The sequence below is a fragment of the Patiria miniata genome, unplaced genomic scaffold (genome assembly GCF_015706575.1).
Source record: "Patiria miniata isolate m_02_andy unplaced genomic scaffold, ASM1570657v1 HiC_scaffold_5, whole genome shotgun sequence".
Classification (NCBI taxonomy): Eukaryota; Metazoa; Echinodermata; class Asteroidea; order Valvatida; family Asterinidae; genus Patiria; species Patiria miniata.
Genome location: NW_024037072.1, coordinates 1,266,374 through 1,283,848, shown reverse-complemented (window position 1 = coordinate 1,283,848; position 17,475 = coordinate 1,266,374). Strand labels below are relative to the sequence as shown.

The 17,475-nt window shown below is 39.8% G+C and overlaps 1 protein-coding gene and 1 long non-coding RNA gene across 4 annotated transcripts; both read left to right on the top strand.

Annotated features, from left to right (window-relative positions):
- The first annotated feature begins 10,211 nt into the window (after window positions 1-10,211).
- On the top strand, window positions 10,212-17,053 carry LOC119741665. 3 transcript variants are annotated; one of them, XR_005272764.1, is made up of 3 exons: window positions 10,212-10,360; window positions 11,415-11,551; window positions 16,160-17,053. XR_005272764.1 is itself a non-coding variant. In XM_038217505.1 (3 exons), exons 1-3 carry the CDS (start codon window positions 10,399-10,401, stop codon window positions 16,445-16,447), a joined length of 507 nt encoding a protein of 168 aa, XP_038073433.1. In that variant the 5' UTR covers window positions 10,212-10,398; the 3' UTR covers window positions 16,448-17,053. The 3 variants fall into 3 exon arrangements, 1 of the variants encoding a protein (XP_038073433.1); XR_005272763.1 differs by having other exon boundaries at window positions 10,212-11,151; XM_038217505.1 differs by having other exon boundaries at window positions 10,212-10,480.
- Window positions 12,549-14,543, top strand: LOC119741666. The gene is made up of 2 exons (XR_005272765.1): window positions 12,549-12,969; window positions 13,614-14,543. It is a non-coding gene; the product is annotated as an uncharacterized LOC119741666 (long non-coding RNA).
- Window positions 17,054-17,475: the final 422 nt, after the last annotated feature.

Genomic DNA, 17,475 nt, shown 5'->3' with positions numbered 1-17,475 from the left:
TTAAATTGTTAAGAATTAATTGGGTGATCAGGTACGATCCGATCAACGTTTGAAAATAGTTAGATTTGTTTTCTTTCTGTATTATTATCTTTGTTCTGTTCTGGGATTAAGTTTCAGCGTCGTTTCTTCTAATCCGTACATGTTATTAACTTGTAACTGAACATAATCGGCATTGATTCCAAGTGGTGCACATTACTCTGAAGTCATGATGATGTCATCAGCTATCAAATTACAATTGCTTTTTGTTTAAATTATGACAATTTTTTGTCATTTATAACTCATGAGCAAAATGAACGACCACGTTCATACTTGTGATATGATAGACCATGCCTAACTATTATATTTGATTACCAAGGTCAATGTCGCCTGACCTTTCCTTCTAGGGACACCGGAAGGGCAAAGGTGAATTCAAAATATAGAAATGAGCCTCAAATCAAAACAACCCATGATATCTTCCGTGGTGATAATAAATTTGGTATGAACTTGAACTCCAGTCCGAAGTTGTTATACAATTTGTGACGTCAGCATGACGTCATCAGGTATCAAATTACAAGCGTTTTAAGGGCAACATTAGTCAAAATAGGTTTAACTTTATCTTTTAAACTAAATTAAGTATCGTGTTTGTTTTCTGTAAGGTGGTAGTAAGTTGTTCGGACATTTCTTATTCCCGGGCACAAACCTGCTTGAGCTGTACTTTATGAAGCATGTTACTACAGAAAAAAAACAAATAATGGATTATGTCACGCATACTATGGTCTACACAATAGGCCAAATTTAGCCTATTCATTTGCATTACGGGGTAATTCTATACGATAGTACTGCCCGATCCTCTTCATCGGTCTCCAGTCAGTCTCACTCACGAGTGTCAGTCAGTCTGTGAGTCTGTTAGTTAGATAGTCAATGAGATGGCTGCAAAGAAGACACTAGGCAGGACAAGAGCCGATCACGCCCCCGATGTATTCCATAGAGGAGCAAAGACGTACCCTAATGTGACGTCAGATGCACAAAGGTCGCGTAATGAAATCATCTTAGAACAATGTATACCGGTCAACTAGAATTTTTGATGGAGGGCTATCTTTAAGGCGGTTATTAATGTGAATGAGTGTTACTCATACTTATTGGCTGTTCTATTCCAAAACTGGCCATTTTATCTCCAAATCCTGTCGACTTTTTGCACGTCTTTTCTGCCCGCCATTCATCACCGCCATTCACCCCATAGCAAGGTTGTATCTCAACAATTGACGTCATGAGAAACGTCATCAAGCACCATGTTACCTCATCATAAAGGTAGCTTTTTCAATGTCTATTTGTTAGGTGAAAGATTTATGCACAAAAAAGGATAAATGTGTGACGTCATAATAACATCATAAAAATGCGATTTTCAAAACGCATATAAGGGAGGGTCCGATCTTCATGAAACTTAGCCTTTAGTCAAGTCCCACGCGCCTATACCCGGATTATCCGGACACGTAACGCACCCCGGATGCTGGCACGTAAAAAGACTAGCACGAGCGGCGAAGCCCCGAGGACCTTTACCATCTCGTGGAGAACGCTTATGTTTTTATTTTGTCTACCGATTTGGTAGACATGCATAATGCATTACCCGTTGTGAATTGACCAATGAAAATGCAGAATTACTAACGTAAATCAGCTGTCGTCTGGCGCCAGACAGCACGCGCGCCATGGCGCGGGTGCTGTTGCTGGTAACCGCAAACCACCGTTAGATGATTGGTTTATATTGCTTGATTTATATTACGTGAATAAATGAATAAGTGATTAGTTCCACGGGATAGAAAAGGCCCTCGCGGCTTCGCCGCTCGTGCTTGTCTTTTTACGTGCCAGAATCCGGGGTGCGTTACGTGTCCGGATAATCCGGGTATAGTCGCGTGGGACTTGACTAAAGGCTACAGGAAACTTGGTTAAAGGATATAATGATAATTATAAGCTAAATTCAAAAAGACGTCACGATGACGTCATCGGCTGATTTTGTTTTGTGCAACAGCATAAGGGTTTATCATAACCCTGCATTTAGCAGGGTTACGGTCCACCACGCGAATGATCATGTGCATTATAAATTATTTACAGAAACAAATAAAACCAATTTTGACAACTTTTGGCATAAATGAAATGAATCAAATATGAATTGTCTTTGGGAAATTAAGATTAAATAAACTATGATTTGCACATTCTGTGTGCACTGAATGAGAGGTAAGATGGGAATGAGAGGTGGAAGGATTAGAGATCTTAGATTATTAATTAGCACCTCACTTATTTAACTTAAAAAAAGTTTATTACTTTACTTGTAACTGTCACTTAGGTTAACATCGACGACAAAAAAGTGCCGTAAGTTTAATACACGTTTTCCCCGATGCGGCATGCAGCGCTCGTCCCTAACAGCACGCTACAAGGTGGTATGGAAAGGACCAGCGACATCGTAAAGCGTGGCAATGGCACAGTACCTCAGCTCAGTCCGTACCGTGCCGTACCGTTGTGAATGCACGCACGTAAAAAAAGTGGACATTACTTTGGCATTTCTTCAAACGAAATCTGACAGATTATCCTAATTTCTTCACTTTTTCTAGGTTTTTCCCTTCGGTTGGGCGCCAAATAAAAAAGGTTCAGTCAGAAGTGAAAACAATAAAATTAAAAAGGGTCGCCCATATCACATTTCATCTGAATATTTATTTCATGTTGATGAACGTTACATTTACAATGACAACAATATATATTAGGTTTTCCCGGCCAATTTCACCAAGTTTTCATTCAATTTAACGCCTGGCTCATTCGATTTAGATTGAAATTGAAAGATCTTGCAGATCGGCATTCGACAATCACAAAGACTCATTCTATTTCACTATTCGAGCATTCTATCGCTTTTTAGCTTAACTCGTCCCTATTAAAGATGCATTCATATTAAAAGTATCGCGTTGTTCATTCAATTTCGTCTAAACCATTAGTAAGGGGTTGATTGGGCATTCGTTTTCATTAATGTGCAAACATGTTTTACATTTGTCAAACATCTTTTAAGACTTCATACGTGTCCGTATTCCTTAGCGTAAATCATATTTGATGACTTCAAACCGCTGATTGACTTTCTTTCTTAATTAAAGGGTATGTGCAAAGAATTTTTCTCATGAATTCTTTTTGCGCAACTCTGTGAAATGTAAGAAAACTACACATTTGACAACACTTCATCGGTCGCACCACGAACTGGCGTATCTCGATTTTTTTGCCAAATTGAGGTTTTGTCATTAACGTTATTATTTTATCAAAGTGCTCATTCTCAGAAAGTTTTATTCCGATCGGAGTTTTAATTAACTAAGAACGCTTATTAGACTGTGCGGCGTATCTCTAAAAAATGAAAAATGCTGCACCACGAAGTGGCGTATCCCGATACGCCGGTTTACACGCTAATTCCCATAGTGCTATGACGTCACAAAGCAGCTTCGACATGAAAAATTGGAATTTAGCGTTTCACGAACCGACGTATCTCCGTATCTGGCACACGGCCACTATTACGCGCGTTGCATGACATACGATAAACATGATAAAAATTGTTTCACGAAGTGACGAATAACTTTGAAAATGAATTTCTCAAAAACTTAGCAACTCAGATGCACACGGATTGCATACAATAAAGTTTAATCAATTACTCGCAAAGACGAAAAAGTTTGAATTCTTACACAGGGAGTATATGGAATTAGCCTACAAAATATTAACCAACTTTAAATCGGTTTTTCTCGAAACACCAAAAAATGCGATACGTCGGTTCGTGGTGCAACCGACGACTTTTTGGGTTAATCTTATTGCACATGTGCACTTCTTTAAACATTTAAAAGTTTCCATGTTTTTCCGGACTAATGCTGTTACTGTGATGTCATTTCAGGAAGACACTGTTCAGTTTAGGGGTTTTTTTTCAAATTATTTATCCAAAATTTGCTAATCGAAAACATTTGTGGGAAAGGGATTGTAATTGGCTTACTGCAATGTACTGACACATCATATAATCACCAAATTAAAAAAAAATATAACAGCAAAATATCCAAAATTCTAGCATTTTTTTTGCTGAAATAGCCGTGTTTTCTAATGAATATGAAACTTTGCATTAGCATAAAAACGGAGAAGGCACCAAAAACACCCATCAAAATGGAAAATAAAACTTGCAAATAAGGTTAAATGTGACACAAAGATGTATTTTCAAGGTTTGCATTGAAATCTTTGCATGGGCCCCGTGAATATGGTCAGTGTTCGGTCAGACATACGCAAGAAAACATTTTTAAGAAATAACGCAAGAGAAGTGTTCCCGACGGTACAACCGTGCAGTGGGCGTTGATGTGTAACATTGTAAATTTTACAGCCATCAAGATTTTTTTTGGGGGGGGGAATGAACTTCGGAGAAAAATGCACCAAAACGAAATAGGCTGCCCGAAAACGAAAACGAACATTCACAGCAAAATCTTGGCTGCCTAAAAATGAAATTGAATGACCCCAAATGAAAAAGAAACCGCACTTGGACCACATGTGCAAAACTCACGCGAAATTGAATGGCAGATAATGAAACTGAATAGAAAAATTCGGAAATTCGCCGGGAATACCTATAGTATAGGTTTTCCCGGCCAATTTCACCAAGTTTTCATTCAATTTAACGCCTGGCTCATTCGATTTAGATTGAAATTGAAAGATCACGCAGATCGGCATTCGACAATCACAAAGACTCATTCTATTTCACTATTCGAGCATTCTATCGCTTTTTAGCTTAACTCGTCCCTATTAAAGATGCATTCATATTAAAAGTATCGCGTTGTTCATCCAATTTCGTCTAAACCATTAGTAAGGGGTTGATCGGGCATTCGTTTTCATTAATGGGCAAACATATTTCACATTTTGTCAAACATCTTTTAAGACTTCATACGTGTTCGTATTCCTTAGCGTAAATCATATTTGATGACTTCAAACCGTAGAATGATTGACTTTCTTTCTTAATTAAAGGGTATGTGCAATGAATTTTTCTCAGGAATTCTTTTTGCGCAACTCTGTGAAATGTAAGAAAACTACACATTTGACAACACTTTTTGGGTTTATCTTATTGCAAATGTGCACTTCTTTAAACATTTAAAAGTTTCCATGCTTTTCCGGACTAACGCTGTTACTGTGATGTCATTTCAGGAAGACACTGTTCAGTTTAGGTTTTTTTCTTTCAAATTATTCATACAAAATTTGCTAATTGAAAACATTTGTGGGAAAGGGTTGGTCATTGGCTTACTGCCATGCACTAACACATCATAATAATCACCAAATTAAAAAAAAAATTATGACAGCAAAATATCCAAAATTCTAGCAACTTTTTTTTTGCTGAAATAGCCGTGTAACATTAATCATGCTCGGAATACCATCACAGGTTTTCTAATGAATACGAAACTTTGCATTAGCATAAAAACGGAGAAGGCACTAAAAACGCCCCTCAAAATGGAAAATAAAACTTGCAAATAAGGTTAAATGTGACACAAAGATGTATTTCCAAGGTTTGCATTGTAAACTCTGCATGGGCCCTGTGAATACGGTAAGTGTTCGGTCAGACATACGCAAGAAAACATTTAAGAAATAACGCAAGAGAAGTGTTCCCGACGGTACAACCATTGCCAAACATACGTGTCCCGATGTCTTGCACGTCAGGAAATCGTCAACGTAAACAAGCCCCTTGATCAAACGTTTAAACAATTATATAGAAAAGATCAACAGTGAAAAAGAAATTATCTTAGCCCCTTTCAATTCATTATTTCGTTGCATCTTGTTTCCCTCATATCAGTTGATTTGTAACATTGTAAATTTTACAGTCATCAAGAATTTTTTTCTTGGGGGGGGGGGGGGAATGAACTTCGGAGAAAAATAGGAAAATATATCGATTAAAAAAATCTTACTAATTTAAACGACCAAACGATGAAAGCGATTGCCCATAAACGAATAAGAAACGAAAAGCATGATTATACGTTATAAGCGCACAGATGTTCGCTAATTTGAATGCGTCAACCGTGAAAAGGTTGCAATGACTTAATTTCAGACTGCTACAAGTCAAGTCTTGAATGCACCAAAACGAAATAGGTTGCCCGAAAACGAAAACGAACATTCACAGCAAAATCTTGGCTGCCTAAAAATGAAATTGAATGAACCCCAAGTGAAGAAGAAACCCGAATTGGACCACATGTGCAAAGCTCACACGAAATGGAATGGCTGATAATGAAACTGATTACAAAAATTCGGAAATTCGCCGGGGAAAACCTATAATAATATAGGTTTTCCCGGCCAATTTCGCAAAAATGGCATACGTATTCATCTTGATAGTGGCCAATTTGAAGTGAAGTAGCGCCCTGCTGTCATTCCTGTGGTTCGTATTAGATTTCAGGCGTTCAAATTTGTTATGAGACCTGACACAGAACTATTTCGAATTACATTGCTTACTTTTCACATATTATGCTTGCTTAATGGTGAATTCGAATGACCAAACTTACACAGCTTGAGGCTCCGGCGAATTTGGATGCTCGTTTGTGCAATTTTAATTTGAATGCCCTATGTGAAATTGACTGTGAAATTGATTGGTGTTTTTAGGTAATTGAATGTTGATCTCAACGTGCATTCAAATTCGTGCAAAAATGGGTGATTGGTCGCTAATTTGGCCGCCAAATCTGCAAACTTGGCCGGGAAAACCTACACTAGGCTTAAATTCGTTTCCTAATTAAATAATGAATAGGCTTATTACGCGCAACATGTAGGGATAATAATGAAGCAAAAGCTGTTAAGCTTATCCTTATTAACATACAAAACAACACAAAACTACCCAACACAGGTACATTAACCACAAGAAATGGAACACAATTACGTTTCAACAGACCAGACAACTTTACATTAATGTTTGTATAAATTCCAAACCACTAAACACAATGGGTATCAAAACCAAGAACATAGGTTTCGGAGCTACAATCCTGGCCAAATCTCGCTGGGCCCCCAACCCCCCCAGCCCCCGCTCAATGTTGTCTCTCATTGCGCGGTGTGGGCTCCATCCCCCGAAGAGAACAACATTGACCGGGGGAGCGGGGGAGTTGGTGACCGTTGGAGGCTAAGGTTATTTCCAAGTGTCCCAACCATTTTGGCCAGGATTGTAGCCTACCCATGTTCTACAGGGCCCAGTTCCACTCAAGTTGGACCCAACAGAGGTGGTGGATATGTTAGTATGAAGGTGCCTCGTACGTATAGGTCCTTCTATCCCCCTCCAACACCCGTCCCTGAAAACACACACACACCCACCGGCATAGAAGTGGGGTACTTCCTTTGTTCTCGTGTACTAAAATTTTGCAACGTCGCACACTTATGTCAAAGTGCTCTTATTTTAACCATAGTTTATTTCCTGGGCTGAAATTCGGACTTAATATCCCTTTTCTAAAACTCTTCCATTTGCGACAAATTTAACCCACCTTGGAAATTCCTAGTTTTTGAGTAAAATCCATATATCTATTTCGTGAAACACTTGTGGGGTACCAAAACGGTACCCCGCAAGTCGTTGGGCATTCCTTGTGGGGTACCTCCCATTGTTCCGGTACCCCACAAGGCAGTGTTTGTACACGCACCCACACAGGCACACTAAGAAGGTTGCTGGATCTTGCTCATTGTTTCTTACGAAAATCTGGGCCTCATTTTGTCACCGCATTCCAAACCGTCGTTACACAGACAGCTTTGACATGTTGAATCTTTAGGTGGTGACTGAAACATGGGAGGTGAGGCATGACTTTACACTATATATGTACATGACACACTCAACCATGATTCTTTTTAAGGCTCAATGTTTATTTTGTGGACCCAAAAAACAATCCATAGTAATTTGTTGATTAAGTCATATTTGCTATTGTTGCGTTCCCTAATAGCAGTTCATGAAACATTTATTAGAGTCAACAATAATTCAATAAGTTGGAGGGAAACAGAGCTTTGGGGTGACAGTCACACATGTCAATACACTGATTTATTTATCACATCACTTAACATAACTTTGTTAGATTTCATCAACCTATAGAGTTTCTCCTTTTGGTAGTCTTTGGTAGCGTTATAGAGATAACAGGTTGGCGTCTACAAAGTCTATACATGTACTATGTACTATGGCAAAACCATGTCAACCAATACGAACTGAGTGGGCCCCGGCACGGTACGGGTTATCGACGGTCGGACCGAAGCGGGAGCGGTCCGCTGCGGTGACCGGGGAGGCAACGGCAACTGGACGGGGCCAGCAAGTGTACCAGGCCGCACTACAGTTCGAACCAAAGTGTGTGTGTGGCGTATCGGGTATCCAAGGTCAATCGAGGCACTATGCACCAAGGATAGTGTTTATGACAAGACCGGGCTAGCATAGCTGAACTACGGGGAAAATGGCTACGGGGAGCCGGCTGGCCACAGCGGAAGCGGTCCGCTGTGGTGACGGGGATGAACTAGCTCTGGCTGGGCTAGAACACCAGACAACCGCACAACATGTTCAAGCTAAGACTAGCAGTCCAATGGCCATTCGAAACCGCACAGCACCATTGGGACTAGTGTATTACTATTTCACCAGCTTCTACACACTCCTCGAGGGATCTAGGAGAAGGATGCTTCATAATAACACTAGTACTAGTGATTGCACTATTACTTCACCGCGCCTCAACCACCAAGGGAGGCCGATGCTTCGTAGTGACAAGAGTCGCACAACAATCGGTCTGTCAGAGTCGAGTTCGTCGCACATCATACGATTTACCGCACAACATAAAAGTTCGCCGCACAACTTTAGGTTTAGGGTTCGTTCGCACTACATTGGTTTCGTGGTTCGCCGCATTGCCTAAAATGAGGAAAACCTCCGGTATTTATAGGCAGTAGAAGTCTCGGGATTAAATAATGCATGAGCACTGATTTAGGAATTAACCAATAGTAATCTTCCATGTCTAAGGGTCACATGACTAGTCACATGATTTACTAAGAGTGCCTAGTGCAAGAGACTAGAAACGTGTGCATTTACATCAGGGAAAACATGGAGAGAGAAGTGTGCAAATACAGAGAGAGATGTGTGCAAATAGTTAGACCAGAGTGCAAAAGTGAGCTTGTCTTACATACGCAGTGTGGACTTCCGAACAAAAGACGTCCACATAATGTAGGTAGCACCGACGTTGTGTGGACTTGCCCCACGTCCACACAGTGTTTCCCCATTTCTGGAAAACAGGTTTAGAGGCATTTTTGGGTTAGGTTTATCTGTAGCAGAATGAAGAGAAACACTAAAGGGAATCATAGAAAAAAAATTGGGTTGAAAGAGTTTTCACAGTTTGAGAAAAATGAGTTTTTTCACTGGTTTTTCTTAACTACACGAAAGCAATGGAAAGTCCACACTAGTCATGTGAAACAAGTATGGGTGTGTACACAACATCTCGAGCAACCTTGATGGAGTGAGTGACAAGCTAAAAGGTTACTGTGTCACAGGTTATTGACACCGCAGGATGTCTTACCACGCCCAGCTACGCGACCACGCAAGGGTAACATTCCATTCCCTCGAGCTAAGTACGGGACTGGAAAACTGGACCGAGAACTCCAGTTAGTGTTCATGGGTAACACACGGGGGAGAGAAATGCTCCGTGCCGCTGAGCAGTCTCTCGGAGAACGCCAAAGCACGCATGCTATGGGGAAAGGAACTTAGCTCGCTCGGGCGAAGGGAGGTGTGGTCAGTCGCGCACATGTACATCGCTACATGAATAATGCATAAAGTAGCACGCGTGGTATTGCATCATGCGCTGTGCTTGGTAAGAGACCCTGGGGGTGCACGCCTGTAAATAGACCAAAAATCCGTCCGCCGAGCTCATAAATAAAAGTTATACCCTCAAAATATTCTATATTAGAGAGTTCTGAGAACCATGGAATTGGGGAATTGAAGACATGTGGCACTGAACCTCTGGCCTGGACTTGGAGCTTCCAATTCTGAGCATTTTGGATGCAATCTGGCCCGAAAGTGGCGCTATTTAGCCATGTTGTGGAGGGATTCTTTTTCAAAATGGCTACTTTTCCAGTTCGGGAAACATCATTCGTTTTAGGGGTGTTCTTATTTGGGTGAGAATATCTCAAAAAGTCAATGGTCAACCCACCCAAAATTGAAAAGAAAATGAAAGATGACATGTTGATCATCATTTTTCTGTGCAGCTTGAATACCTGTGAGAGTTCTGAGTATTTTTAAATGAATTTTGAAGTATGGACATTTAGCACTAGTGTCTATGGGAATTTATTTGCAGGCGCGCACCCTATAGATCCTGAGTGGTGGCGGCCATGTTGTTATGACGGGGGATTTCAACGTGTGCTTTTTATTGCTGTAAGTACAAAATAAGCTTAAATTGAGTTAAAATAAATATGAAAACAAACATTTTACACTCTGTATCTTTGATTTTTCAGGTTTTTATTCAAAACACACTGTGGAAGTTAGCATTTACATGTAAGTGAACCGTTAAAAAAATGTAAACAATGAGTCATTCACCCCAGTCTGTGCATGTTCTTATTTTGTTTCCATTTCGGGGTATTTTAATTGGTTATTATTGAAATCGAACACAGAGAAGGCACAGTTCTTTCTTTATTCAGACAAAAATAAGTGAATAATATTGTTTGTACTTGTTTGAGCTTGTACAAATCAAATTTTGACTTGTAATAAAATGGATGGTGAAGGGTGGACATTCACATCCAAGGTAAAAAACTTTTAGCCAATGGATTTCTGGGCTCCTGAAAAACACTGAGACAAAATGGCCGACATGGAGTCGTGGTGCGCCAGAATTAAATGGGCGATTGCAAAAAAGAGCAGATTTCAGCCTTCAAAAGGATGCCGGCTTTGGCGGGGATGCATAAAAAAATCCTATGGCATCATTTCAATGAAAATGCCAGGCTCGAACAAACGCACTCTGAAGTCTGTGCACAGGGCGGCTTACATGGCACACACCGGAAATGTAAATTTGCCACGGGAGTGGGATGTAAGTCACCTGTGCCAGAATTCATTGTGCGTTTGTTTCGAGCATTTGTCCCTTGAACCTAGGGCTGTAAATAATAGCAGAAAAGTCTGCAAACGACTCAAGCAGTGCCAAGGGCACGATGGGTACCGGGAGTGCCTGCTTTAAGGTATCGTAATGAACAATAAATTTGTCAGTTACATTCCAAAAACATAATTTAAAAACGTTTGCAGTAATTGTGTTCAGATTGGATGATGTGGCAGACATTTTTCAAACCATCGTCTGGCTTAGGATCCAGTTGGCCACGTTTATACAGTGGCCGTGTGGCATAATACAGCTGGAATCTTTGAGAACGCAATTGTGCTCTGCGTGTTTTGTACTCCTGACCTTTAGCACGTTTAACATACTGTTTTTGTTTCTTATCCATTTCAGCAAGGGCTTTTGCAGCTGGGGAGCCTGCAGTTACTGGGCAACCAGCAGCTGCGCACTTTTTGACTATTGAATTGGCGTGTCTGTTATTCACCAAGTGCACTGCGCTATGGTCTCGACAAGAACCATTTCTTGAGAAGGTTAGTGTGGCCTTAGGGTTGGTTACTGCAAAGGCATGGTTCATTGATTCTGCTTTTTGAGTACTGGTGCCATATTTAGTTTTTTCAAGGGCTTCTTCCCTTACAAAAATGTTCTATAGAATTCTTTAGAACGTTTTATACAGTTCTATAGAACTCTACAGGCTCGCCAATTCTCTATAGAATTTCTATAGAGGGAGTCTATAGAAATTGTTTACTCTATAGAATTCTATAGATTTCTAAAACAATTTTTTTCTATAGACCCCAAATTTCTATAAAAAGGTATAATTTCTATAGAGAAGTACTTCTATACAAGGATAATTTCTATAGAGAAGTATAATTTCTATAGAGAAGCATACATTCTATAGAGAACTATATTTCTATGAAAAAGTACAAGATTATCATTTAATATTAAAAAAAAAATAGAAGCTATACATCAATACATTTCCAGCGAGGAAATGAGGTTGTTTGTTAATCATTCATGCTACATGTAATGTATCCACGATCTTGAGTTACTACTCATGATTTGCATAGCTTGAACCATGCTATATAACATAGCGTATGCAGGAAATTTTTCTTTTTACAACTACAACTATTCATGGAGGAAGGAACTATTCAAGCACATACAGAAATAATTATTTAGTTTTTGAATGTGAAAGAAGAAACTTAAGTTCTATCTGCATTTTTATTGTAAGTAATCCTTCAAAAAGAGCATACATCACATTACATATCATACTTCATATAGCAATAAAATCATCAAGTCAGGATACCCCTCCTTATTCAGCTCGCCCCAGACGCACCCGATAAACTAGGAGTTAGAATAAACAGAAGGCTACACACTAATCCAATTACCCCCCCCCCCCCCCCCCCCCCCTCTGGCCAGCCCCACACCCAGAATGAGAAGTGACCACCTGCTAAAAGCAAGGTCAGGTTACAACCACTTGTATTGCCTTCCGCTGGTAACCAGTCTCACCCAACATGTTTTATAAAGTTCCATGCACGGCATGTACATGTACACACGACCTTGCATACCAGTCAGTACCAGAACAGAAACTGCCTGTGTAGCAGATTTGAATTCAGTCAGTTGGACCAAAGTGGACCATGGAGCTATGGTGGGAAGGATCGAGGAATGGGTTTGCTGGAAACAAAAAATACATGTATTGTCATGATTGTACTTGTTTGTACAAGAAGATTGAGATGAAATTGCTCAAACCATGAATGTTGGCAGTAAAGTGCATGCCTATGGAAACTTTCAAGAATTAATTGTTGTTCTTGCAAACACATTTGATGGAGATTTAACTGTGTGCCTCCATGGTGTAATGTTGCCTACATCTCCGGATGATCATGATTTGCACGGTGCTGTACTACTCTGCTAGAATTACGGAAGACGTGAAGGGTCTGGGTGAAAACGATGGTGACTGGTGAGTTAGAAGATTTGATTTAAAACCACCTTAAACTGTTGCAGAATAGAATAGTGACATTATATCAATATTTTATAACAAACTGTCAATGTTGTTGTCTCAGTCATGACGGTATAATACAGTTCGTGATTACCAGATTCCTTCCTCAGCAAAATTGCAAGAGAACATCAATTTGTAAGAACTACAAAAGTACATGTAACTTGTCATGCTTGTTTAATATGGGTCAATTCTGCCCGTCCCATGTTCTGGGTCGCTATAACTCCTTTTTGACATTTGGGATGTTGGTCTGTCGTACTTAGCTACGACAGACCAACATCCCAAATGTCAAAAAGGAGTACTAGCGACCCAGTTAGTGGGACGACTTCTGCCCAAACTCCCTCCCTAAACCACGCGCGGAGAAAGTATTCCTCCATGACTAAACTAAGGGGTGCATCAATAGATATAAATAGGGTCGAATCAACAAATAAGAATCAGCTGACTTGACATGTTTGAGGAATAAGATTCTGAATAAGAACAGCATTGAGGAATAAGATTCTTAGGTCATCATGGCCATGTTTGTTAGTGGACATTAATTTCATTAACATCACACTTTTTTTGTAAAAATTATCATTTACAAAATGAACAATTCATTTTCCCCACTGCAGACTTCCTCAAATGATACATCTAGAATTCTACATCTACCTGTCTCCATGATCCTTTGCGCTATGCATGGATATGATCTACCAAAAACTACTGAGATGAGCTGCAGTATGTGCATGTACAAGACAAAGACTGTCTGACTGCTGTGCCCCGGCTCTGCAAATTGGAGGCAGCGGCATGCATCCTTAACAAGCAGTTGGAATCATCATCCTAATCTACAAGATGTCAGTTCCGGAAACTACAATGGACATTACTTTTAAAAAGATTATCAAAAAGTTTGTTCCATACATACACACATGAACATGCAAATGATATACAGGTATGTCACAGCTTGATAGAATGACTCTTGGAAATTACGATCAGTACTTTCCTTCAAACTTCCAATTCTAGTTGTCAAACGTGTCTGAATACCATTGCTTTTCAACAAAGCTCTATGCATGGTTTTACAAACTGAATATAGGCATGGATTGTTGCAACCATCACAAGTCTTTCATGCATGTGTCTTTCTTGCCAAATTTATAGTATCCCTCTCAGGAAAACAATTCATATAAAAATGTGTTGATTTTTTTTGTTTTTTGCCCAACTTCTGCTATTTTTTTCACCACATTAACCGTGTACACTGTACAGACTGTGTTCATTATTGGTGCCTTTGATTTTAATACACTGCACTGGAAAGATGTCTGCTCATCCCCTACATGCACAAATTTGTAAATTCAGAAGAATTTGTTTTTTTTAAAAGAACAGAATATGTCTGTCCAACTGTAATTGTGTCATGGTTGTTTTCCTGATTTTATTTAGTATAAAGAGTAACGCCATGGTAATGTCACATTTTGAAGTTAACAGAAATCTATATTAATTTTCAACCAAATTTTTCTCAATGAAAATGTGTAAAAATGTCTGCAAGAATTGTATTAAATGTTCTATAGAAAAACCTACATGTATCATATTTCTAAATAATTCTATTAAGCGAAGCTTATAGAAAAAAGCCAAACTTCTATAGAACTTTATTGAGTTCTATAGTCTATACAATGTTGCAAAACAAGCTACACATTTTCTATAGAGTTCTATAAAACGTTTTTAGAGAAATTCGAAACCTCTATACAATTCTATAGAGTTCTATAAAATACTTCATAGAAAAAGTTCCAAATTTTCTATAGAGTTCTATATAATATTTTTTATAGAAATTACAGAAATTCTGAATAAAATTCTATAGAGTTCTATAAAATAGTTTATAGAAAAACTTCCAAATCTTCTATAGAGTTCTATAGAATATTTTTATAGAAATTGGAGAAAACCTCTATAAAATTCTATAGAGTTCTATAAAATATTTCATAGGAAAAGTCCAAATTTTCTATAGAGTTCTATAGAATATTCTAAATAAAACTAGCTTTATTTCTATAGAATTTTGTTCATTGTTCTATAGAAAAGGTATAATTTCTATAAAATTCTATAAACCGCTGTATAGAATTATGGCCCATTTTTCTATAGAATCTCTATAAAATCTCTATAAAACTTTATAGAAGACTTCTAAAGAAACTCTATACAATTTCTATAGACAAAATTCTATAGAATGCTTTATAGAATTTCTATAGAATTCTTTCTTATAGAATTCTATAGAACTTTTTTGTAAGGGTTGGCCAAGTCGTTTGCCTAGGAGTTTGATGAGAGTCTGTTCATCACAAGTTGCAAATTTCAGTTTGCCACGGGCATCGACTGGCAGGTATGGAAACCGATATTTACCACCCATACAAATTTGGGACCACTTTTTGCAAAGGCCGTGATTCCCCATGTAACATTGAACAATGGCACTTGCTGCATTTCTAGCCATGGTCGTCATTTGGGAAGAGTTCCCACCGCTTTTTTTCAGTATAGCAGCAGCCTCGGCCTGTGCCCTGTGGCTGACGTCATCGGCAAATCGATCTTGAATGTTTTTCTTTGCTCTTTTATTTTTGCCTGGAAACATCTCTTTACTGAATTTTGCACGACTTATGGCCGCACAGAGTGATCGGTTTAAATGAGGCGGATCTAACGAATGTTCAGTTTCCATACCTGCCACCTTACTTTGCATATATGATCTCATACCCCGTGCCAGACAACCGTCGGCATCTGTTGTCACCCTATTTACAAACAAAGGTTCTTTACAGTTTAAAAGTTTTTGGGCGCACTGAATGCCCCCGTTGCGCTCATCTCCCATATTGAAGTTCGGTGGACGAGTGGCCGTGCATTTCCCTGCGTGCTTGTGATCCCTCGCTCCGTCAATGTCACATTTTTTGCAAAGTTTGTTCTCCTGGTGGTACATGACAACATACTTGCTGGTTGTCACATTTTCAACGACAACATCTCTTGTCTGGGTGGCTGCGACGAAGGGTGTTTTCTTGCGACAGTTTCGAAGGGGATTATTATATTGTCTGTCAGTTTCCACTGCAATTGCGCTGTGTCTCTCGTAACCCTGCAGTTCATGAATGTCTTTCACGATTTTTCTCTTGTTGCACATGTCCGTTTCATTTTCTGTGGTGATAATTTCACCACATTTGTTTGATGTACTTTGCAGGCTACTTATCGAGGGAACAGTTGTGTCCATTGCAGACAACAGCCGCCTAGCCCCAGCAGCTGCAATGCCGGTGTTGTAAAGACCAACCTGGAACGCCATGTTGGGAGTGGCAGTCCGTCTTCCTCTCCCCGTCTGTGGAATTTCGGTGAACAGTTTTGTCTTGTCAGTGCAGAACCCACACTTTTGGCAGGACAGTACCTCGGACACAGCCAAACCTCGTCGCTCCTCAGCATCTGGCATCAATGTGGGCCGGCCGCTGCAATCAGGATGTGTGCGTTGGTGATCTAGGATAGCCTGCGCTCCCAAGTCGACTGCAGAATTGATGTCGACGAATCGGTAGGCTGCTCGCTTCCCTCCATCTGACTGATCAGCTGGGCTCTGGTGCTGGAGTTCTCTTCTACAGAGGGGCTGTGGTACTGCTTCCTTCTTGAGTTGGAGTTTGTCAAGGGGAGTAGTTTCAGCAGCGTTTGGTCGAAGCAGCATGACTTTCCTTGTCGGCACTGCATTGGGCGTGGTACAGATGAACCCCCGCTCATCTCTTTCAACAGCAAGTTGCATCTGCTGTTGTGTTGGCCTTGTGTACACTGTTGGTGAGTTCATCTGAAAATGACTGATTGGGGATTTACACTTTGCAGGGAATAGTTTATGGCCATTCTGGAACCAGCTTTTCTTCCTTTTGTACACTGCTCGTCCCAATCGACCCATACTGAAACTGCTGCAGAAATAGCTGGTTTTGCAAAATTGAGATTGTTTTTCCCCTGTGTGAGCATGTGACAGAATGCATGTGGTCACACTAACTCTCAATGCCAGAGTGATGACTATACAGCACATGTTTGGTTAATAATTCAGAAGCCAGTCTGTACAGAGAGTTTATTTCTGTTGTTATTTTATGGGGGGGGGGGGGTGTGGGGGGGGATGGAAGATAGGTGTTTTACAATGGAATCTTTGGAGACAGTAATTAGCCCAGCTAGTACTAAAGAGGCTGGGCTGTGATGGGGACAGGGCCAGGGAGTCATAAATAGGGTCATATAATAAATCTTCAGCATGTACTTTCAGAGAATAAAAGGCAGCCACAGCCAGGGATTAGTGCACAACATCAAGGCCCATTGTGTACAGTTTTTGATCTTCCAAGGGTGTTCATTGCTTGCAATAATTTAAGAAATGACCAAAATACTACTGTTGTAATGTTGCTTATGTTACATGCCACCATAAAATACAGGGCACCCTGTACATTTGCATATACAAAATGTTAAAGCTGTGCTGAAATTAATTTATCCCCCCCCTTCTTTTCACCCTTGATCCGCCCCTAAAGTGGT